The 24,780-nt window shown below is 38.1% G+C and overlaps 2 protein-coding genes across 2 annotated transcripts in view; one reads left to right on the top strand and one right to left on the bottom strand.

Annotated features, from left to right (window-relative positions):
• Positions 1-12,523, bottom strand: part of cnksr3 (cnksr family member 3) — a 50,972-nt gene extending 38,449 nt beyond the window's left edge. Inside the window, exon 1 of the mRNA XM_073492423.1 lies at positions 12,332-12,523. Coding sequence (XP_073348524.1) covers positions 12,332-12,383 — 52 coding nt within the window. The 5' untranslated portion in view covers positions 12,384-12,523. The remainder of the gene's footprint in view (positions 1-12,331) is intronic.
• A 4,322-nt stretch (positions 12,524-16,845) lies between these two features.
• The window catches only part of LOC141018019 (serine/threonine-protein kinase D3-like), a 43,108-nt gene continuing 35,173 nt past the window's right edge, over positions 16,846-24,780 (top strand). The window contains exons 1-2 of the mRNA XM_073492865.1: positions 16,846-17,106; positions 21,358-22,000. Of these exons, the coding sequence (XP_073348966.1) occupies positions 21,707-22,000 (294 nt within the window). The 5' untranslated portion in view covers positions 16,846-17,106; positions 21,358-21,706. The remainder of the gene's footprint in view (positions 17,107-21,357; positions 22,001-24,780) is intronic.

Here is a 24,780-nt window from a genome sequence, read left to right as displayed (position 1 = left end):
TGCTAATGAAAGCATGACAACGGCGGGCCAAGCCTCCCCACAGAGAACAGAAACCTTAACAAGCAAGGCTGAGCTTCTGTTGGGTCTTTACGTGTGGTTATTCATTCAACACAAGCACAAGGTCCAGATTTGTAAAACAAATAACAGTGAACCCTCCACTGGTAACCCTGCTTTCAATTTGGTTTAAAATATGTTTTTTGAGTCTCAAAGTCAGATTAAAGACATAATTTATGCTGTGTAAGTATAAAATACTTGATCCAAACCTGAAGAAGAAGTACATAAGCCAAAACAAATATAAAATAAAAACACCTCCTGGGTCTGGCACAGTCCCAACATCCAGAGCTGGATCCAATGTTCTCGTGAGAAATAAAAAGACAGTTGAGACATTTTTCTCATTCCACATTTTGAACATTGTAGTTGGGTTGGCACTTGGTAAAGCAACTTCAAGTGTCTGGCAGATGGCGAGGATCGAGCCGGGATCACAGCGCTGAAATACTGCTGATCGGATTTTGGCTTCAGAGACGCTTCTCGAGCAGAAACGATTAAAGAAACACAGTGCAAAGAATACTGATCGAAGCAAGTTGTGCAACGTTACGATGGTTTAAATGAACTTGAATAAACTTTGTTCTTTCTGCCTATTCTTTCACCCTTCAGATGTTTGTGTCATATTAATGTTTTAATTATGTATTTGAAGCAGTGTGACTTTTGATGTTAAAAACTGTGTTGTTCCTCAGACATATCTAGTCTTCATAGTGAGATCAGATAAAATTTTGAAGATCACTTTCAAAGACATTTTAAGATGATGCAGAAAAGGATTCGAACAAGCTGATCTGCACTGTGTAAACCATTAAAAACAACTCATTACTACCAAATTTTCTTTTATTCTCTCAAATTTAATGACAGAATACAGACTGACTGGGTAGCTGAGGATTGTTTCTTTTTTTTTTTTTCTTATGAAATATTCACAGCCTAATCCTGCTGTTGCTAATTAACTGCTAAATCCTGAAGCCAAATAAACTTGTGTTTGAACAAGTTCAGGGTCCCTACAAACCTCCGGTCTTTTACCAGATCTTTATTTGTACATTTTATATGATTTACCCAATGAATTTGATTTAGTCATATTACTTTAGAGGATAGAGAAAGGTTGGTGTTACTGTCAATGAATATCATGAAAACATCTTTCCACAGACAGAAAAAAATTACAGCTACTCTAAAGTGGACTGGAATGATTGGACCTGGGTTTGGTCAGGGCAACCCCCAACAACGCTAATCCTCAAACTCGGCGTCATTCTGATTTCAACTACACTAAAGTTTCATGACTGTACTTTGCTCGGTTGTGATGCTATTGCGCTGTCAAAGTCTGTTGACATCCAGACAGATGGACAGACATATAAACAGATTATACTAACAGCATGTTTCTTCCTGGCAATCACTTCCTGTATTTCAAAGCTTTCCAAAACTTATGAATTATCATAATATTATATATCATATTCATTTATTTACAGCAGAACCGTTCCTCACCTTCTGTGATTTACCACAAAAACCTTTAAATCTTAATCTAATCAGCTTTGAGGGTTCAACATCACAAAACAGTTCAGACCAGACCAGACCAGAGCTCCGGATTCTGTTTGAATCTGGAGCATTGGCCTTTAGTTGCTCTTTGTAAAGCACTTTGAAACCAACCTGTTTGTTGACAGAATAAATTTGACTCAACATGAGAGCACATAAAGACTGATGAAAGTCCACAGATAATCTTGACATGACAACTTTCTCACTGACTTCCCTTACGAGATTTTTGATAATTCTGACATTATCTTGAGATAAAGCTGATAACAGATTGGTAATACTTTTACCGAAAGAAACAAGAAACACTTGTAAACTCTAAGAAGAAAATTTCCAGAAGCCCAGTTTCCACAGTTGATTTTAGCACCAATGTAACAAAAGTTCATTTCTCCGCCTGTGGTCTCGTCTCTGACCAGTCTTATGTTTGCAGACGCCTCAAGGCCTCTGCCCTCCAGTCAGTCAGCTGCTGGTGGGAAACTCTCTGTGTACCGACAGACAGCAGTGGGGTGGGAGAGTTTTGCATTTTACTGCAACGACAAAACCACTGCTTCACCTCAAAACCCTCTAGACACAGTCACTGCTTCACCCAACTAATGCTGCTAACTAATTTACTACTACTGATATCAATTGACATTACACCTGCTGAATAATCTGTGGTTCACCAGGTATACAACATTAATGCAGTTGATCCAAGATGCACTGACACCTGCATGTCTGTCTGCTGATCTTCATATTGTCCCAAAAAAGGACAATCCTGATGATGCAGGATGACCCACATGAGGAAAATCAAACTCTGGTGACAGCAAGTCTTGCAGATGCTTCTGATGTGTATGTTTATGTTTTCTAGTTTCACAAAAAGCTCAGAACGCAAATTGCAGGCATGTTATGCATAATAACAATCACTAGGGCAGCAACTAACCATTATTTATATTATCAATTAATCTTCAGATTATCAATCATGTAATGGTTGTCTAATAGAAATTTGATTTACAATAATATAAAAGCAGCACATTGTTACATTTTTAAAAGATGAAACTGGGGAATATTTTTGTCATTGTTTGCTTGATAAATGACTCAAATGATCAGAATACTTGATCAGATACTTGCATATAATAGTGTTTATCAGCATATCAATACAATGACTAATTGTTTTGGTTATAGTTATGCAAGTTAGGGCTGTTACTAATGATTAATTGCATTATCCAAAACCAAAAGACTCTTCATTTACTGTCATAAATGACAAAGAAAAGCAGAGAATCCTCACATTAAGAAGCTGGAACCAAATGATTTTTTCTTGAAAAATTACTGAAACGATCATAAAAGTTGGCAATTAATTTTCTTTTAATGGACCAATTACTGCAGCTTTATTCATCACAAACACATACAGGATGAAAACGAGGTAATTGTTCAGCTGTATAACAGGGGGATTACTAAACACACTGTAACGGACTGCCAAAGTACACAGAGTATAATACGGAAAATCCTGCACTCACGTGTTAAACAACCAAACACGTTACAATGATCGCCAAATTATTTAAATGTAAGTATTGTTATATGTGTTATATGTAGCTTATACAGATGAAAACATCTTAACAACCACAGAGAGGGATCAGTTGTAGTAAAACAAAAACAAAAAAACTCTGGACTTTGTTGACATGGTTACAGTTATTATTCATCTCCTGAATTCCTGCCTGACAGTAACTCAAAGTATTTATAAGGCCTGCTGATGATAAAGTGGGTGAGCCTGTCAGGCTCCAGTCAAACACGTGAGGAAGTCAGTAAAAAGAGCTGCAGGCGAAACTCCAGCTCTCATAAACAGTCCAGTTAATCATTTGTCACAAAGATCAAAACAGACAACATGTTCGGCCTCATTTTACACAGTGATATGACAGGACGTCACAAATCCTTCTCACTGAAAGAGAACATCCGACAGATATTCATCATATTTAACAGTGCAGAAGGGGCTGCATGATTATTTCAATTATTGATTAATCTGCAGTTCATTTTCTTGATTATTTGATTTATCTTTAAAATGTCAGAAAATAGTAAAAAGGTGACACCATCAGATGTCTTGTTTTTTCTGTCAAACAATCCAAACAAAGCGGCGATATGAAAATTCTGGACCAATACTGATCTGACCATGGATACAAGCAACCCAGCACAGCTACTGACAGTCCTATGACTCTACATGGAGTTTGCCTTTGACAGTGATCAATAATAAATAAAGATGTTTAGACTTAGGACATACAGACTATCATTCTGATTAATAGGGGATGGGGTGTGGGTGGGTGATATAATTCATCTTTGATGAGGAACATATTCACTTTTTTTACTGTTTGTTTTTTTTATATACTGTAAACACAATTTGTTTACTTGTTTATCTCAGTTGTTACTTGGATAAAGTTGGATAATAATGTTCAGAATTTTTAATTTAATCAAATTGAGTTGGTTAATTTATTCTCAATCGGATTTGTTTATTCTTTTTTATTCAATATGAGAGATGAGATCAAACTGCTCAATGACATTTTCCTGCTCAGTGGAACTGAATCGCCCGTTCATTACAACAAATGGCACGTGTTGAAGCACAAAGACGGAGTTCGCGCCCGACAAGCCCCAGCTGGGGGCAACAAAAGGAATATTTACCCCACCTCCATCACAACAGGACAAGGGTGGAGAGCTGAGAGGAAAAGTGGCAAAAGAGCACTAAGGCTATTCATAGCTTCACTGGGCCTCTATAAACCCTTCACTATATCACACACACACACACACACACACACACTCACACCCTAGCCATTCATCTCCCTGGTACAAGGCAGCGGGGGAACACACTGTTGAACAAACACTGTTCAAGAGGAAAAAGGATTTCCTTGAGGCCCAGCAGTCTTATGAAATCAAACAAACAGGAATTGTGGGAGTTAACTGTGCAGAGCCGAGCTGAGCTGATCCAACAGCTCAGACCAATGTGCCAATCTACTGTAATGCACGGGAATTACAATATCTGTCTAAATTAAAAGGTTATAAAACTGTCTGAGAACTGTGCCCGGTGGGGAGGTGCTACCTTGTGAAGCTATAATGATCAGGACACAAAAACAGTGTTTGCACAGATTTTTAAGAGTAAAATTCAAGCAATTTTCAGGCACCTTCAGGGTACCTAAAATGAAAATTTCTAGACGCTCAAAGCCTTAATCATCACATCTAAATATTTCTATAAATGCAGTGGTGAAAAATAAAGTTTACAAAACTCCTTTTAACCCACAGCAATTCATGTATACTGTCACTTTTACTCTTTTACAGTTCATTTTAATAGCTGTTCAAATCAAATTTCATTGTATGTTTTGATCTTGATTTTTCTATGCTTGCTAATATTGATGCCAGGAGACAACATGTAGACGAAGGGACCGTTTATTTTAAAAAATAAAAGATTTATGGTTTAAATGAGTGATTGTTTGGATGAAACAACAGGATTATGTTGAAAATCAAGCATTTTTCAAGGACATCAGCCATATTTCAAACCTTGAAAAATAACTTTCAAGACTTTGTACAATACCTCCAAAAATGTTAAATGAATAGTTTGGGGAATTATGCTTATTTGCTTTCCAACTGAGGGTTAGATGAGAAGATTGATACCAATCTTGAGTATGTGCACTATATATGAAGCTTCACGTAGCGGCTACCTGATACTTCCTGGAATCTCTCTGGTTGTCTCGATGCCTTTCCGAGAAACTGTTATGGCACATAATCCCCCATAAAACCGCAAACTGTTTTAGGTTTAGTTTTTTTTTAGATTATTACTTAGTGAGCAACAAGTTTCCATGTGACTGAAACAGGCTAAAGGTTTCCCTGTTTCCAGTCTCTGTGCTAAGCTAAGTTAGCATGCTGCTGGGGGTAGCTTCATACTTACGACTACTACTTACTACATAATAGTATACAGACATGAGTGGGATCTAACTCTCGCAAAGAAAATGAATTTTCCCAATCTTTTAACTTCTCCTTTCAGTTTGTCGGAAAGACTGCCGAGATATTTTGACCAAAGTATTAGACTGACTCACTCGCTGACAAAGTGAGGACAGTTTCTTGTGAATACATCCTGCTGTGCTGCAGTTGGAGCTGACACTGCCGTCACATCACTATACTCTGTGACATCATGAGGACCAGTCCTGCAGGTTCTGATCATGACTTTGAGGTTGCTGCAGCCGTTATTTCTCACACAGGTTGAACAACTGTCTGTTTTACTAGAATCCATTAAAGAGGCGGTACATGAATCATAGTGATGTATTACATAGCTCAGTTCCCACAGAAAATACTATGTATGACTCACTCCAGCAGGATCATGGGAAGGTTTGGTTTCTACGTTACAACCATGTCTTCCATCGCAAATTCTATTGATCAGGAATAATTCCCATTTATATATCATTAAAACTTAATTATATTAAAACTTAATCATACACTCTGTAAGCCCTCTGAAGACACCATTTTAGAGTCTAGGGTTTTGTTCGATACTGGGACATCAGTTTAATTACATAAATGAAATATAAAAAAGTGAAAGATGTTAGTAGCAGCCCGAGATCAACATATTTTCTTATCATACAGAATGAGAATGTTTTACTGTCAATGTTGAAAGATACTGTAGTACAGTAGACATGTCGCTGTATATTGGCCCACTGAGGTCACTCCTCACAAAAGGGAAAAAAGCAGGAAGAGGCGCTCAGCGGAGAGGATCAGAATGTTTCCTCTGATTCATCGCGCTCCCTCAGTGAACTCAGTTTCACTGATAAGACAAATGTTTGGGTGGGAGACGAACAGCGTGAAAGAAACATATCAGCCAGATCAAAAATCACCTTACAAGACAATCAATCCATTTTCTTCCAAATAATCATGGTTAAAAGTGATGCAATGACTGTGACAGTGACAGAAACTGGGTTAACACAGCTATTTTTCTAGCTTTACAGATTGAATGCTTTTGTAAACAGTCCTGCATTATAAAGATCTCTGGTTGAGCGTGAAAGTTCATTTTTAACCTTGAAGATAGTAGACTGACAACTGTAGAAGACTGTGAGATCTGGGTTAAAGCTCTGGAAAAGGCTGCCAAGATTAAAAAATCATCAATCACTTCACAGATTTCGTTTACGCTACATTTCCTTAGCCATTGATTTTGGTTCATTTCTGAAGAACCTGGACACCCCTGTCCACATATACTGTTTTATAATTCTCATGTGTCCACATACTTTTATAGTATAGCATAGTATTTTATTGTACTTAAATGTATATGGTTTACATGACTTTTTATCCGTGTGACTCTGTACAGTATTTAACTCGAGCTCTCTACAAGCTGAACTATATCAGACCATGGTGACGATGTTCTCGTGTGACAGAAGTGACAAAAGTTCTCCACCCACTGAACAAATAAGCAACCCTCCTGCTCTGGCTCCAATGGGAACCTCAACACGTACAGATCCTCCTTATCAGAGCAGAGCCAAAGAGTTTCTGTTATCTCGTCTTACAGGAAAATCACTTGCGTGAATCCTGCAGCGACAGGTGCAGTCAGCACTGCTTTCTGATTGTTTGCTGATCTATTGGAAGACAATTACAGCAAAACACAAAGGATTGTGGATAGAAAAAGACCCTTTCAGCACATGTTTTGTAACATATTTGAACACCACATTATAGTATATGTACAGGTTGCTTAAATGAGCACTATGTAGTTTTGGGGAGGAAATTTTAATCAGAAGAGAAAGATCTTCATTGACCGATTTTTTTATGCCTAAACAAACTAAATAATCAAACTGACCTTAAAGAACAACACAATTTCATACTGTTTTACTTTGTTTATATGTGGCGGACCTTGCCACCTTTCTAGCTTCGAACAGTGTTCTGGGGACCTCATTTTCCTCTGAGAACAGCTTGTTTATTCAGTTATGGAAAAAATACATATATCTGACTTCTATTATTCTGAGTTTAAATTTCTTTGCCAAAGCTCCATAGTGCACCTTTACAAACTGGGGGGTTTTGATGTTTTTTTCTGTTTGATATCACAACTTTTGTGTTGTTTTACAACAGTTTTAGTTGATTTATCTGCTTTAGTTATTCCTCAGGGATTTTTACTCATTTCATTTTTAATCACCATTTTTATGTATTTCTTGATGTCTGAATCTTTTTTCTAGGTTTTATACTCAGCTATATTACAATAAGGTCTTTACCTTATTTCATTTATCTAATTAAAATAAAGATTGGATGACTGAATGAATAACATTTTTTTAAATACATTTTGGGAAATTTTGATTGCTGTGGACCTCACTCTGAAAAGGTGTAATTATTATTATTTTTGATATTTCAAAGAATAGAAAATTCAAAGAGAAATTAATTCAGTGCTGTTTGAGCCACACCTGGTAGACAGGTGCACTGGAAAAATGAAATAATTTAAATTAAGTTTGATTTCCTACACACTTCATTTTAGGGATTTTCTAAATCAATGACTGATACAGTAACTGTATAGGTATTTTTGATTCAACTGCACTTTGATTGGCTGTTGTATCCTGTGTCTTTAAAACAGATGTTTCACATTGTGTGTTTGAGTCTATGACCAAAACATTGCATTCACAATAATTGTAAAAAGTTCCTGCTGCCTTCATACTGGTCGATGTGAATCAAAATAAAACAAAAACAAAAATGAAAGTGTACTTTTCCTCTTTAACAACTCAACCACAGAAACTATGTGGAGGTTTGATCACACCCTTCAAATTGCTCTTATTTGGATTCTAACATGACGGCATTTGTGGTGAACCTGAGACTGCATAATTAGTTTTAAGGTTAGAGATAACAGATATTTACAGCCGTGTGGGCCTCTTTCAGTTAATCAATCACACATTGTTTGATAACTGTAATTAAAATATGTTTCTCAGTCTCGCAGACCTGCGACCTTCCTTCCTTCATCTGAAAAATAAAAAGAGCAGCCAGGAAGGTCTTTGTTCTACTAAATTCTCTAAACTGAAAGCACAATGATCAAAGTTTTGGCTGCTCTCCACTGGAACAGGGTCAAAGAGTCAAAGTACAGCATAACAATCTGAATTCATAAACTGAGCACTTTCAAACTGTTGGCTTTTCATGAAGTGGAAATTAAAATCCTGTTAAAGGTGAAGAGAGTTTTATATGTTTCACAATCTACAATATGTGTCGTCCAATTTCTAATCTACTTAACTTGATAATGCACAGAAACTCCTGCTTGCTGCTGCTGCTGTATCCATCTCCTCGTTTATTGGCTTCACTTCTACACACTCCTTTCATTAAGAGACCTGGATGTGTCATTTTATTTATGCAGCCTGCTAACAACTCTAACCAGCCTGTCGTCATTTATGTTGACATGTGTGACTGCACCTGCCAGATGAGAAGTATGTGGATTTGTCTGAACATGCTGAGCTGTGTGTGTTTACCTCTGAGCTACAGCTGTACGATCAGTCTACACCACTAAAACAGACTCTACCTGATCTGTTTGTCTCAGTTCAGACTGTCAGACTTATTGGGTACAGACTGAAATGTGTCCTAAACATTGAAAAGTATCAAAAGCTGGCACTGAATGCTCCGACCCAGTCTGCAGAATAAATGTTGTAATTGTGCAAAACACAGATATGTTAAAGTTGTACATTTTCATATGTTACATGTTTCATTTTCCAATTTTATGTTGCTACAGTGCTGTGCTGACAGTGGGTTTAGACACAAAACCAACTTGGTTAGGGTTACGGTTTCACGCTAAATGTAGACAGAGGTCTCTCGTTTGGCAGCCTTCCAATCAAAAATATCCAGTTTTGATATCACTAATGTGACTCAGATATGTCCCAACATCTCATCAAAACTATCCGCTTTTGTCACCACAAATGCGGCTGGAAAATGTCCTGAAACTTAACGCTACACAGAGAAATGTCTGTTGTGTTCTCTCTGTAGTAGTTATCCATGCTCAATAACATGCCCTCCTGATCGCCAGCTTATGTGATTGGCCAACACAACGTGACGTCAGGTTTTCTTGATGATTAACTGTGAATAAAAAAAATCATTAGCAGAGATCTTAAGCGTCCAGATTTATGAATATGGCTCCATAAATCAGTTGTTTTTTCTAGTTTAGTACACTAAATGTCAAAATGTCTTGTACTGACAAAATTATGAAGTTGACCCATATTCTCCGACTTCCCCTAAAGAATTCCTGGTATTCCCTGATGACCCGTCTCCTGGTATACGCCTCAAACTTTAGTGTCAATCCAGGATTATTCCAAGAGTCTTTTTTGCTCCTGCAGAAAGTGTTTCTGGTATTTGTGGTCAGCTGGAGCGGCTCAGTGACAGTCGGCCTGTGGGATCCAACTCCACATCAAACACAGAGACCGACTGAGGCTTCCATTAAAAGAACCTGTTGCTTGACTCGTACGATGTGAGTAAACACACACACACACCCTGACCGCCATAGCCAGAGGCAGCAATCTGCTCTGCTTACACTGTAAATATTACAACAGGATCTGGATCAATGGCATCTCTTGTTTCTATGACAAAGACTGAAATTCAAAATGAAACCTGAAACTCTGCTCATCACTTTACTGGTCATATGAAGTTATTAGTGTATTGTGACTCAATAAAATGCACATAGTCCTGCTATAGTGACAGGAAACACTGGGAGAGAACGTGCCTAATTGAGACAACCAGGTCATGTGACTGTCCCCCATGTGTTCCTCCTTCTTTTCATGCAGAACAAAAGTCTGATGGTCAGATGTGGTTAAATGGCTGGCACAGTAAAGAGTCACAGTGACCTCCTGACCCTTCACACAGCAGGAGGCCGACCTTTGTCAAGAGCTCCGATTGTCTGGGTCTTTATTGACCGCCAGCAACACTCAGCTCTGTATTGTCTCTGCTGCTAAATGACTCATATAATGGGATGTGTGTTTGTGTGTTTGTGTATGTGTGTGTGTGTGTGCTGTCGGAGGACAAACTGGGCTGAATGGACGCTCACTTTCTCACAACAGTAAATTCAACTTGTACAAAAAGGCGAGACGAGCGCCGACTGTCAGAGCTCCACAATGAATGAGACTTCAATCCCAGACGCCTCACATCGCCTGTGTCTCTGCCAATGCTGCACATGAACGCACCGCAAAAACAGCCAACTAGCTTGTACTTTCTGCGCCTGCATGGGAGTAACCATAACAGCAGGTGGCCGTAATCTGTAGTTGTCATTCAAAAAGGGAAACTGCAAGACTCAGGACTGCGAATATATACAAACTGTTGTTGAGAAAAATAATCGAGACAAAGATAATCGGTGGAGAAGAAAGTGCAAAAGTTTTAAGTTCTGGAAGTACAAAAAAATGCAGCAGAAATTAATCTCCTCCCGCAGCTGCCTGTCCAAACCTCCTGCTAATTAAAAACAGCTCTTTATCAAACCAGAATTATGGGCTTGAGTGTGACTTTATGGCTGAACTGTTAACTGGTCAGGCCTGTTTATTGCTTAATGACATGCTGTAATGAATGTGTGTGTGTACACCCCATCCATCTGCTACTCGACAAGGTTTTTTTGTCATTATCTGTGTGGCTGCACTGACGGCAGAAATATGACTGTCGGTAAAAAAAGGTAAACAAGGGAATAATCTACTAACACACACACACACACACACACACACACACAAACAAACCACACGCCCTAATAAACTTGGACCATCATTACATATGGTAAAAAATACCAAAATATGGTTTGCAACTGATGATTTGTAATCTTATTTTCTGGTTTGTGCTTGATCCAAAGTAGAATCTTGCCAATTTTAGACAGATTTCCTTTAAGCAAGCAAGACAACATTTACACTTGCAGGATCAAAATATGGCGTGCATTCAACATATACAAAATCTCAAACACAATAGTCTCATAACATGATAACCATGTTGCCCAGCCCTATTTCATATTATCTATGATTTGTTGGATTATGCAGCTCAATGACGGGATTTAGCAGCTGATGAACAACTTCAGACTAATACCAAAAGAAAAAAAACAAAACAAAAACAGCTCCCCAAAAACACCAAACACAGGACTGTATATCGTCATGTGATACTGTTATAGAACAATATTTTTGACCAAATACCTCAATATCGATATTGCGACACAACTTTTGGATGATTATTGGTACTTTCACAGAATGTTAGCAGGTTTTGCTACATAATCATTGGTAATGAGGATGTAAGTGGACTAAGTGGGAAAAGCTAAGTATTAGAACAAGTAGAACAGTCTGGTAAATTAAGAAATTTACATTAAATTTACTGTAATTCCACCTTTAAAAACAAACACTTAGGCCAGATTAGATATGGCGTATCCAAAATATTCAAAAAAGCTAACAGCACACCCAAAACACCAAACACAGGACTGTATATCGTCATTACTGTATTATTAATGACTAAATTGGGAAAGCTAAGTATTAGAAGAAGCAGAACAGTCTGGTAACTTAAGAAAATTACATCTCTTTACTGTAATGGAGCAAAGACAATATGCCAGATCGTGATCTGGCGTATCCAAAATATCCCAAATCTAATACCATAAGCAGTCTCATATCACAATAACGATGTTGCCCAGCCCCATTTTATTTTATGTTACTTGTTGGATTATGTTGGATGGGAATTAGCAGCTGATAAACTATTTTAAATCTTCAGACTTCCCTTAATAACGCTAAACCAAATACTAAAATACCAAAGCTAAAGTAAACACCAACCACAGGACCGTTAGCTTCCCCCGCAGTGACACCTCCGGCAGCCTTACCTCTCATCCAGTCCACCACTTGTTGCGGGCTCCACTTGCTCACAGCCTCCATTTCTCCAAAGGTTTATAAAAATGTATCTCTCGTGTCTCCAAACAGCCGAATTAAAAAGTTAATGAGACATGATAACCTCCTGTTGAAGCACGGGGTAGTTCCGTTAAAGTGCTGACACACAGACTGCCCGCCGCTCACTGACCGAGAGAGCTCGTGTACAAAGTTTACAGTCAAAGCACACGAGCGGAGCAGCGCGTGTGAGATTACAAAGGCGTCTACCACGCCCCTCTATCGATTCTCCTCCAATCCCAAGCCCCCTGTTGATGCTGCCTTTACGTGCTGTGGGAACGACGGAAAATTGGCGCTTCATAAAGTTTTAAAACGATTTGGACTGTACATTTTGTTGTTTAATCACGTGACGTTAACTTATTTTGTAAATTACTCTAATGTACATTATTTTTTAATGTTAGCGCTTTAATAATTGATCAACCCTCTTTGAATTTCTTATATCTTTTAAACATGTTGTAATAACAGTTTTTTTTTTATTAACCTGAAAATGATCTTAATCAGAGAAAACAGACTTTAAAACTTCACAATAGCAGGCTTTCGTTAAAGTTTGAACTGTGTGCATCTGCAACCCAAAAGCAGCATGGTCGAAAATTTGACTTTTGCATAACAGACCAGACTAGCATCAAGCTAATTATCTACTCTTACTTAAGATGTTATGACTGCCATTAATCATCAGTTGAACTCACATCTGCCTTGATTCAGTTTGGTCATCTGCATGTTGCACTCAATGCGCATGCGAAGATGTATAATAACTGAAGCATGTCAAGCGTTTACATCCTCTCAGCCTCTGTATGAAACAAAGTCTTCAAATGAGAGATTATCACATTAAAAATCTTCCTCCAGCCTCTAATCAGACCTTCTCTCTGAGCTCCCCAGCAGCTCTGTTATGTGTGCTGGGTGTTGGCTTGTGAAGCTTTTTTAGGGTCTGCAGATGTTTCCCATGGGAAGAGCACATCAGGACACTGAACTGAGCTGACTGACACAAGGAACATCAACATGGAGTATAAAACGCAAGGACGCACAGATTGCAATATTCCCTGTACTTCTGTTGGACCAAAGAGACAATAAACAAACAATAAAACTGTTACGGTCGTCCTAAAGGTGGATTTAGAGGAAATATTATGAGGTCACCAAAGCACAGTTTTTTTTAAAAAGTGAGCAAAAATTGTCATTCAAAATGATAAAATCATTCAACCTGACTTTAACCACCAAACACTGAAGTAACATTGAGAAAAAAAATGGTACTTCCATAGGCTTTTAATTACACATTGGCTCTCTGTGAAAACCCCAAATCTTTTATTGACATCTTTTGATATATTCTGCCATAGACCTGTGGTTCACAGATGTGTTGGCTTGTGGACTTCGAAAAGACAACAAACGATTAAAATTGTCATAAATTTCACAAAAGACAAAACGCAAAGATGAGAGGAAAATCTGAAAAAAAGTCTCATCATGTGTGCTGTGACACCTTGTAGAGGATCAGAGCCATAGGTTGGTTTAAGGATGAAATAAAGGGATAAAATGGACATTAAATGTAAAATGGATTGATAAATCATCAAGTGATTTGATTAACTTAAAGCACTGACATGATGAAAACAGAGTCATGGTTTTATCATTTTCCTCAATCTTACATTCACACTCATTATTCACAACACTTTTAACATTTGAGGACATTGGCCTCAATGGTGAGAATAAGAAAAAAAAATTATAAAAATGGAATACTGACAAATTATTAATGAAATTGATAAAATTGTTGTGAGTAAAGTAGAGTGATCAACTGTAAACTGATAGACTTGATTCATGATTTCAATGAATTGACTCACTTTATAATTTATCACTCTATTTTTTTTATTTCACATGCATTTTTACCCCTCTGTTTCATTTCACTTGCATTTTCATCACCTTCATTTTTATCAATACATTTTTGTCTTTCAAGGATTTTTGTGTTATGTGGAGGAAAAACTCCTAGAAAAACCTCAAAACCTTTAACTCAGGAAATAAAAACAAACAATAATCAATGGTGTGACACATCCCCGTGTTCACGTTTGAGTTTTAAAAGCAGCAAATGTAAGGATCCAAAATGTCTGACAGCACCTGAATGCAGCATTAAAAAAAAAAAAAGATGTTGTGGGCGGGGCTTTCTGCTGGATTCAGTTTATAAAGCTGCTCAGTGTGGTGGAGGTTCTAATGAATCTTTATTTAACCTAAGCAGATGGAGATAAGAGGTGTGTATGAATGATAAATTAGAGGAAGTTTTCTTGTACATGATGTTAAGAAAAAAAGTTTTATGTCTTCAGTTTTAGGGAAACTATTGTAAAAAGGAAAAAAAAGGCAGTATTGTTAATGTAATCAACCATATGTTACAGTCACATTCATGAGCAATAAAAATATGAACATTTATTAGTATGTTTGTTCTGTTAGCTTTCTTAATATCTTTCCACTCAATATGAGGAAAGTCTGGAAAAACTGGAAAGTTGTTATTCCCAGCTCTTTCTTGTTGGCTACAACATACAAACTTGGGTTTTTATAAACATACAAATACTTCCAACGTCATCATTACTGAATGCTTGCAGTCACAGTCCAGAATGACTTTTGTTTTAAACTGCTTTAATGATTTCCTGATATGAAGTAATCCTAAACCTGTTGCTTTCAGTCTACATGAATCCACTACAGCCAATTTTAGAGAAACGTCGCCCTCCTTTGACACAAATCAGCAAAAGCAGGCCCAAAGATGGATAAATAAACAAATAAATGAATAATTGTAGGGCTGATTTCTTTCTAAATATTTAGTGAAAATGTCATGGACACAGGGACTTGCATTTAAAACTACTAAATCAAAAGAAATTGCTCTCAAATTTGGCAGGAAATGATGTTAATCAATCTAGGACTATATCTGATTAACTATGGACATACTGAGTGAGTGTTTTCACAATGATAACCAGGCAAACCAAGCATCAAACAATACATAAACATCCTAGAATTGTTTTTTTTCCAGCCTCCATGAGAAAAGATCAAAAAAGTATTGTAATTCATGCACTTGATTTTAAAGGGGCAAAACAAGGGTCCCTCATGTGACCTTTGATCTTCTTTTTTCGTTGCACTCCTGTATGTATGTGAGAGGTCGGACGTCAGGATTCCTGTGAGAGGAGGGTTGAACCTTGGTAACAGACCCTCAGTGTTTACCCTGAGCCGGCTGCAGCACCGCTCTGGACAATAGATACAGATGAAGGTGCCCCAGACTGAACAATATATATTATTATACACAGTGACTCTGGTGGAGCTATTGAAGTGTGAGGGAGCTGGAGAGCCAGAAAGGACCCCGCTCTTAGCAAAACATAACTCTGTAGAAAGTAGACCTTAACTGGAACAGTTGTCCATATTTTCCTTATAAATGAAACATTACTTAAGTTAAAATATTTTGGTTATGTTTTGTTTACAGTAACACAATAGCACTCTCCAATAAATGGGTACATTTAACCAGGTTGCTTTCTTTTCTTTTCTTGTCCTTTTTGTTTTAAACGTTAAGAGATCAGGTCACCAGTATGACACTTTGTGTAATGTAGTGTATCCATCAGTAGATGGCGCCACAGATTTACCTGACGATTAAATTCCAATGGACAGGACCAGATAAAGATTGTCTAGAGCTGAAAAGAGGAGTCACTCTGAGGTACATTTGAAGGAACAATTGGTTTGAAAAGTTTCCTTTTTTTGTACTCACTAAGCAGAAATATCCTGTGAATGCCCTCACTAGTATAGGTATTTTTGCTCATTATTTCTTCCAGAGGTAGCTAACCAGCCCCAGCTAGTGCCTCATGTTTATTCATTACACAGTTACAGAGATAAGCATGTGTTAGCCTAGCCTCAATATAAGTTCAATGATTCAGGAAATACATTAAAAACAGCAAAAATAATAAAGTGTGAATATAATTGTTGGTAGAAACCTTTTGGGGTTTTAGTGAGATAACTATCTTTAAAAGCTAACTCTGAGTTGGGGCTAGTGTTAGCTAACATTAAGTTTGAGGATTCAGAACAGTGAGGAAGTGTGAGTATAAGTGTTGGTAGAAACTTTTTGGGGTTTTGTGTGAGATAATTATCTTTAAGTAAAAACAGCTAGCTCTGTTCATTGGGGCTAGTGTGAGCTGAGTGTTAGCATTAGCTGTGGCTTTAGCACAACCTACTGACGCTAACGCTAGTTAAACTAACATTTGCTCGTGTCACTTGACTTTTGACCACGAGTTAAGTTTTTTTCATAATATTTAATCTTTTTATGATTCTTGAGTCAATTATTTTATACATTTTGCAATTTCACAAAGGTTCCCGTTTTTCACTGAAGCTGTCTTGTTCTAGCTGTGTGGTTGTCCAGTCGCTTGAAAGTCCGTCAGAGTGAGACCTCCTCCCGTCGCTCCTCCTCCCCGGTGCTGTAGTTTGTGAGATCGTCGCGGTGATAATCAGATCCGCATGAAGCTCGAGCTGCTCGGTCGACCCGCCGCTCGTCAGAGAAGTTTGGAGAGAAACGAGACAACAAAAAGTCGCACGGTTTAAGTTAGCTGCTTTACTTCTGTCCCCGGGACCTGGAGGACTGAGGGCAGCGGACCAACCGGGACTGTGGTCGTTAAACTCAGCAGTCTAACGGTCCGAGCTGCTGCTGGATGAGTTTAACGGACACTTTCCTCCTGTCGCTCGGTTTCTACACCGATTGAAGAGGAAAACCGAGGTAATGAAGGCTTTAACTTCACTTTCTGTGTGCGTGGATGAACAACCTGCCTGTTGCTTCAAGGGGAAACTTTAAACAGTCATTTATACAAACATATTGTATTATCTACAGCCTATAATGAGCCACAATCCAGATGTGATCAGATAGAGATAAGGTACATGTGTGAAAATCCACTGATCGATTACTTTTATTATTCCATTGTATTGTCCCCTTCGTCCCCCCACCAATCACAGGGCATTAACATGCTGGAACATGACTTTAACAATACTATAAAGTATAAAGTTTACAGTAGTTTTTAAGGAAGCAGGGTAAAGGTTATATTTATGTTCTTCATAATGAGTCATATGGGTTTTTTTTTGTGTGTTATCGAACTTAAATTCTCAGTTTACCATGATCATTAGATGATAACTTGTTACAATACAAAATGAATCCCCTTAGATGATCTAGGTAGGTCCAGGTAAGCTCAGACATGCTGCAGTATGTTTAATATATAAAATAACATGGCGTTTTCTCTTGTTCTTACCTATTTAAAGGATCCATTCACCCAAATTAGCCTGAAAATATCAGAAAATCTGTTTTTTCCCCTCTATTTTTTGGTAGTTTGGTTGACCTGAGCTTTTAATGTGCATTCAGTAGATGTTTCACAAATCAGAATATTTCACAGCATTAATGCTCTCTGCACACTGTGTGATATTTGGTGAAATGATAGCATGCTGTGGTGTGCTATAGTCCCTGCAGTGATATAGACGTGATAACTAATGTTGAATTATCCAGAAAGATCAATAGCACACAACTCATGGTAGTTTTTTGACCGATACCATTATTGATCCCTGCGGTCAGTGTCTGTGAACCTTTGCAGTCGTGCAACCATGTTAGTTAGGGCGAGGTTTACGTTTGAGTTTAAATAATCCAAAGGAAAAGGCCAAGAAAGGGTTAAAGTGTGTAGTCTGTAAACTCCAGGTTCCATCACCATTCAACATCATGTTTTTTGATAGAAACAGGGTTTTGGAGTATTTTGATAATAACCTTTAGGTCAAAGTCAACTTTGTTGTCAATTCTGCCATATGTGCAGGACACACAAAGGAGCAAAATCTCATTCCCTCAGACTCCCAGTATGAAAAGAATAAGATAAAGAAATATGAAAATATAAAGTAGTACCTAGCTAGTGGGCCAGGAAGACAAAGAAAACAAGGCACAGGCAAGAACTACTACTCTTCATGACTAGGGATGCACTGATTGTGAAATTTTGGGCCGAGACCAAAAGCGATGTTTAGAATAACAATTTGGCTAACAGCTGATGCTGATACAAATAATTTATTTTGTTCTTTATTTTGTTTTTGTTGTTATTAAGCCTCCCAGGTACACAAAGAAATCCGTTTTAAAGTAATTTAGTCACTTCACTTCTTGTTTTTGAGTGATCACACATTTCACCACACAAATTTAAGATTTATAACAACATCAGAGTATTGCATACGCTCATGACGTTGCCAGTTTTTTGCTGATTACAGAAAGTAATAATAGGACCCTCTTAATACAATAGATATTGTTTAATTACCATCATTACCTCAATACTCTTTAAATAAGAAAAAATATGTGCAAAATGAAGGAGACCCATTTTGACCATATCTTAGTGAATTTATCCACTTTCAATTGAGTGAAAATGTGATTTTTATTCAATTGAATATATGCCATTAATTGTGTCTGCCCATTCTTTTGTGGTTATCATTATTCTAAATAAATATTTATTGATGTTTCCCATCAAAAAGTCAGCTTTACCTAGAATAAATGTTTTGAGGTGGTTAGGTATCTTCATGTGGAATATTACTTCCATTGTTTTATGTGCCTTTGACCAGACGTGTTTCAACCCAGGGCATTCTCAAAATATATGCCAATGGTTTGCATCCCGACCCCCACAGTCTCTCCAGCATTTAGGGTCTTCACCTGTGTATTGAATTTTTAGCTTTGGCGTAATAAAAAGCTTCATTAAACATTTCCATGGAAACTCCCTCTATATGTGTGACTTAGTACATGTCAATTGTAGTTCACAGTAGCTATGCCATTCCTCTTTTTGTTATCTCAAAGTCTCTCTCTTTTTCCCATTTGTTTTTGAGTCTGTGGAGCACTTTTTTTTTGTCAGGAAACCTTTATACATTCTGAAAATAGTACCTTTGTTAGATTCACATGAATATGCCCTTAGAATTTCTTTCAACACTGGATCTTCCAAATCTATTGGATATTTTTTTTATTATTATTATTTTTCATTTATCAAAATATTGATGTAGTTGTAAATAGCTATAAAAACCTTGTTGTACTAAAGAAAAATCTTCTCTTAGAGTTTGAAAGTCCCTTATTTGCCTCTTGTTTGTCATCTATCAGTGTTTTAAATCTGAGCTCTAGTTGATTGGGTTTAAAGTCAGGGTCAGGTACACTTAATTTAATTATCAATAATGTATACAGTAATTTATATTCTGTCTTGATTGTATTCCAGATTTTGAGTTGAAACTTTAACCATGGATTTTTCAGCGTATTTAATTTTTGACCCGACTCCTTATTGCCTAAAACTGCCTAAACTGGGGAATCCTTAATTAAGGTCTTTTCAATGTCCTTCCATCTTGCATTAATCTGGATGTGCATGATGTGCAAAAACTGGGAGTTTTTGGGGAGTTTTTGCACATCTTGCAAAAACTCCCAGCACGTCCAAACTGACCAATAAATGTGCACATTTTGTTCTTGAATATGGCTTAATATATGCAGAGAGCATCTAATATTGTCGCGTGATTGTCTCTGTGAAATAAATCTTGTCTGATCTGTATGGATGAGCAGGGGGAGGACTTCTTCGACTCTTGCAAGAACTGAAATTGGTCTAAATGAACTGCAGTCTAATTTATCTTTTCCCTCTTTGGGTATAACTCATATAGTGGCGTCCTCACGTTGGAGGGATGTTACCTTCTTTTGGCTTAGTTTTAATGGGGACATGAAGGTTTTATACCGTACAGAATAAAATCCATCTGGTCCTGGTGACTTGTTAGTTTTTAGCCTAGAAATCGCTGTATTCAATTCTTCCTCTGTTATATTGGCCATCAATCTCTTAAAGTAGGTAGGTTGAGAGAATTTTAAAATTGTATTATATTTTGTTCCTCCTCTAATCGTGGTTGAGTGCATATATATATATATGAGTATATAGTTGACTGTAGTTGTCAGGTCCCTGATTTTATAAATAGTGTTGTCTGCTTTTTGTTTTTGTAGTTTTCTCGCTAACAATTTGGCAAATTTGGAAATATAACGTTTTTTTGTACATTTTCTGTACTTTTATAGCCTTACAAACTGATGGCAGGGATGCCACCAGCCAGTAGCGCATGAATGTGCCAGCAAAAAAGATCAACCACTGCCATTGAATGTAATCTTGTTTGCCAACAGGCCAATAGCAGTCAACAAGGAGAAAAGCTGCCAGTACTGATGTTCAGCTGATATATTGCTATATCCCTATTCATGGCTTTTCCTTTTATGTCACCGATGACCTTTTGTGTCGGTGAAGTTGTGTGTGATAGTATTCTGATTTTCATATGACTTTTAAAGTTATAACAAGGATACCACATTAATATACAGTATGTTAAAGGAACGTGACGTGACAGTAGTAACATTTTGAAAAATTATCTGTTAAAGATATAATACGTAGTATTTCTGCTTCAAAATGTCTTAAAACAACTAGACCTTTGTTATATTTTGTTGAGTTGTTCACTTATATTATCCCAATTATTTCAACAATGTTCAAACTCTTCTGTCAATCTGTCATTTTACTTAAGGTACAGTGCGTTTTATTTGGTCGCCTGTTGCTATAACTTCATTATTTTTAATTCACTCGCTTTTCTTCTTTTTTTTAACTTTTTTTTGTACTTTTTCTGGTAGAAAAGTACAAATGGACTTAATGGATTAGCCCAGGAATTGGTACTCACACTCACTCACTTGGTAAACTCACACTAGGCAAACCCTAGGAAGTCAGCAGACGAGACTGAACGTAACGTGAATAAACTTTAAAACATTACTTCGTCTGTGAACATTTTTGCCTGAGTCACGTAGATAGATTTACATCTACTACTTAATGTCTTTTGATTTGTTTTGATTGAGAGACCCCTAGTGGCAAAACTTTGGAAAGTTACTGTTGAACATTTCTATTAAAGTTATAATATATAGAAAAGGAGAGAGAAACTTCTTGGAATACTTGTTTAACATGCTGTCTTTGATTCTCAACAGATGCCTGTGGTGAAAACAGTTAACAGAAACCACAGACCTGCAGATTGTTTTTCTGCTCACAACACGATCAACAGCATCACCCAGCAGGAGGCCTGAGGATTGAACAGTGTGATAAAACTCTTTAAAGTTGAACTTTGGAGGATCCTGAGCTGTAACTTCATATATTTTCTTGGTTTGTCTCTACCTCGGAGATGCTCAGGAGTGAGAGGAAACCTTTCTCGCAGGATTTAAGTGGTGAGAAATGTGAATCGGGACAGAAAACACTCGGCTGACGAACAAACCTGAGCAGTCAGACATATTCTTTTGGATGTCGTTTCTCCCGCCCGGACGACGTCACAGATAGCAGACGATGTCCGCCGACAACAGCCCGCCGCCGCCGGCCTCCCCGCGGTCTTTCTCCGCCCTCCCTCATCATGCAGCCCCGCCCACGCCATCGCCGTCCCCCAGCCCGCCTGCCACGCTCTGCAGCCGGCTGTCCAATGGCAGCCAAACAGCCCCCAGCCGCACAAACTCACGAGGCTCCATCCATGGAGTCTCCTTCCTGCTTCAGATTGGACTCACCAGGGAGACGGTCACCCTCGACCCCGGGGACCACTCACTGTCTGCTGTTAGGGAGCTCGTCTGCTCCATCGTGGACCAGAAGGTAAAAATGACTTATTTGATTATATTATTTATTCTATTATTTTGGCCTCTGATCTCTGATGATTACTTAAGAAACACAATGTGTTTCCATTATTTTGTTGTTATTTTTGTTCTGAGTCACATTAACCGGTCTTCACAATCAGACGCAGTTTTGTTGTAACCTGCTGATTCTCAGACTTCTCATGTAGTTCAGGCATCTGTTCTCAGCTCCACTTTATCTCTCACCATCTACTGGTTTTACTGCTCGCACCACCTGTCTCTACTGCACCACATGCAGCCCTCCACACACACGTACACGAGCACACACACACACTTTGCAGGAAACCAAATGACTTCACCTGTTTTGCAGGGCATGATGACAGAGAGAGAAAACCCAAATGATGCTATCATCTCAACTTCTTCCAATAACTCCCACTCTTCTTACCTTTACAATCTTGCAGTAATTGATTGATTGATGAGTTGATTGATATATTGTTGGGAGTGTTTGTTGAGATATTTGGCTTTGAACCAAATTGCGTGACAGATTTGTTGTCAGATACTTTCACTTGTTTTCTCCTGTCACCGGCTGAGGAAAGGTCTGTTCACAGGGAATGTCACTTCCTGGTTGGTGTTGCTTTGTCAGCGCTCTTCACTTCCTGTTTCACAGCTTTGTGTTGTGTTGGAGGAGCAGCAGGGTGGTCCGTTTGTTTCTCACTGCTGCTCACTGTTTCTCAGATGAACGTGTCTGATTGATAAACCTGGCAGGGTGATGTCAGTGGTTGCAAACATGTCTCACAAAACCATAAATCATTTTCATTATTATTTTTAGAAATTCACATGAAGAGGTGCTTCAGAAGAAGTGAAATTATTTACCGAAAGCTGAACTTTGTGAGGACAAAGTTAACTGACTGCAGAATTGTGTGGTTTTCCTTTATATTCCAAGTTGCAGGTGTGGTAGCTGGTCATGATTGTAATAATGCTGTTGCACCATGTTATCTGTGAAGGTTCATCTCAATCATGGCTGCAGCTAAATATATTGATAAAACTGACCAGTATATTCAGTTTCTTCAAGCTCAAGGTTTCGTCATCACAGTCTTTTTTTGTCCATCCATCCCACCCTCAAAAGCCTAAATATATTCCTGAAAAATGAACATAACCAGGTTATCTCTTTTGATTGATCATCAAAATAGTTGTCTAAGGGTGCACCGCTGGCCTGCACTCACATTGCTCCGGCCGCAACTGGGCCTGAGCACGGTTACCTCTTGTACATACGTCATCACATCGTAGCACGGTCGCGGCACAATGGAGAACAACACAGAGACATGACTAACTTTACTGATTTTTTTTTTTGTGACTTATTCTGCGTGATTTTGGTCATTTTGACAGCCCTCTCACATTCCTGGGTTTCTTGATTGTGCAAGGCGGTGTAATACGCATGATTATACTTCTTGTCCACTTTGCCACCCGTGCTTGTGCTTGTGCATTAGGTACCATTCTGTGCTGAAGCACATCTCTTCCAACCGTGCCAGGGCGCTTGAGCATGGTTTGGAGTGCTCACACTAGTCAAACAAACAGGACTTTGGGGGTCAAACGTGCTTTGGCACGGTAGGGTTTGCCTAGTGTGAGTTTACCAAGTGAGTGAGTGTGAGTACCAATTCCTGGGCTAATCCATTAAGTCCATTTGTACTTTTCTACCAGAAAAAGTACAAAAAAAAGTTAAAAAAAAGAAGAAAAGCGAGTGAATTAAAAATAATGAAAATTAAACAAAGCGTTGTTACACAGAACATTTGAATATCACAGCTTCTTGCTAGTTTTAAAACTTGCAGCAGGAACCTTCAGTAGGACAACATGGTGGAACTACAAAATGACATCATCACTGGAATTTTCTTGTTCCTGCTTTTGTGTCCACATCACGGAGCTGTGAGCTGTTACTGTGGGTGGATGGAAGCTTCAGGGCTGATTTACTGCCGTTAACGTCACCTCGCTACTGCTGTTAGTGTGTGTGTGTGTGTGTGTGTGTGTGTGTGTGTGTTTAGTGGGGTCGGGGCGGTGGTAAGGAAGTAGGGAAGTTCCCCTCCCTTGTAGGTCACCACATTGACCACCCCCATCGTACAAACACACAGTCCCATCCTGAATTGTGTAATGAAAGTTTTTACTCAACCTTTTCTATCAGCATTGACTCAAAATCTTATATGAAAGTGGAACTGATGAACCTACAGAGAGTTCTCACGAACTCTGCCGCTAGGGGTGTCACGATTCTCCAAATCCTCGATTCGATTCAATTTTCGATTCTAAGGTCAAGGTTCGATTCGATTCTCGATTTTTACATTTATTTTTTTTAAAGCACAGGTTGCTATGCCATTTTTAGACTAGACTTTTATGCAATATAATATCTGACCTTTGTTCGCAACGTACCACACTACAGTGTCAAATTTAAAACATTTATTAACAACATAATGTAACAATAACTTTTATATTCAGTCAATTGGAAACTTAAACAAAATAACCTGCCATCTAGTTTCTCTTTTGTAACTGCAGTCTTCTTCACAGAAGATGACATTCAAGTTCACAACAAAACAAACAAAAAAAATAAAACAGCCATGTCCATAGTCTTCTCTGAACAATTAAGTGTCTTAACAAACTATTTCCGAACAGTTGGACATATACAAGGTGCGTAAGGTGTGAGTGGGCGAGCGAGAGTGGGGGAGCATGCGTACGTGCGGACAGTGAATGAATGGGAGAGGAAGGAGAAGCGAAAGGAGTAGCAGTAGTAGCGACAGCAGTAAAGTGTACAATATAGGC

The sequence above is a fragment of the Pagrus major genome, chromosome 22 (assembly GCF_040436345.1).
Source record: "Pagrus major chromosome 22, Pma_NU_1.0".
Lineage (NCBI taxonomy): Eukaryota > Metazoa > Chordata > Actinopteri > Spariformes > Sparidae > Pagrus > Pagrus major.
The sequence above is the reverse complement of the archived record's forward strand: the minus strand, read 5'-3'. Positions and strand labels throughout refer to the sequence as shown.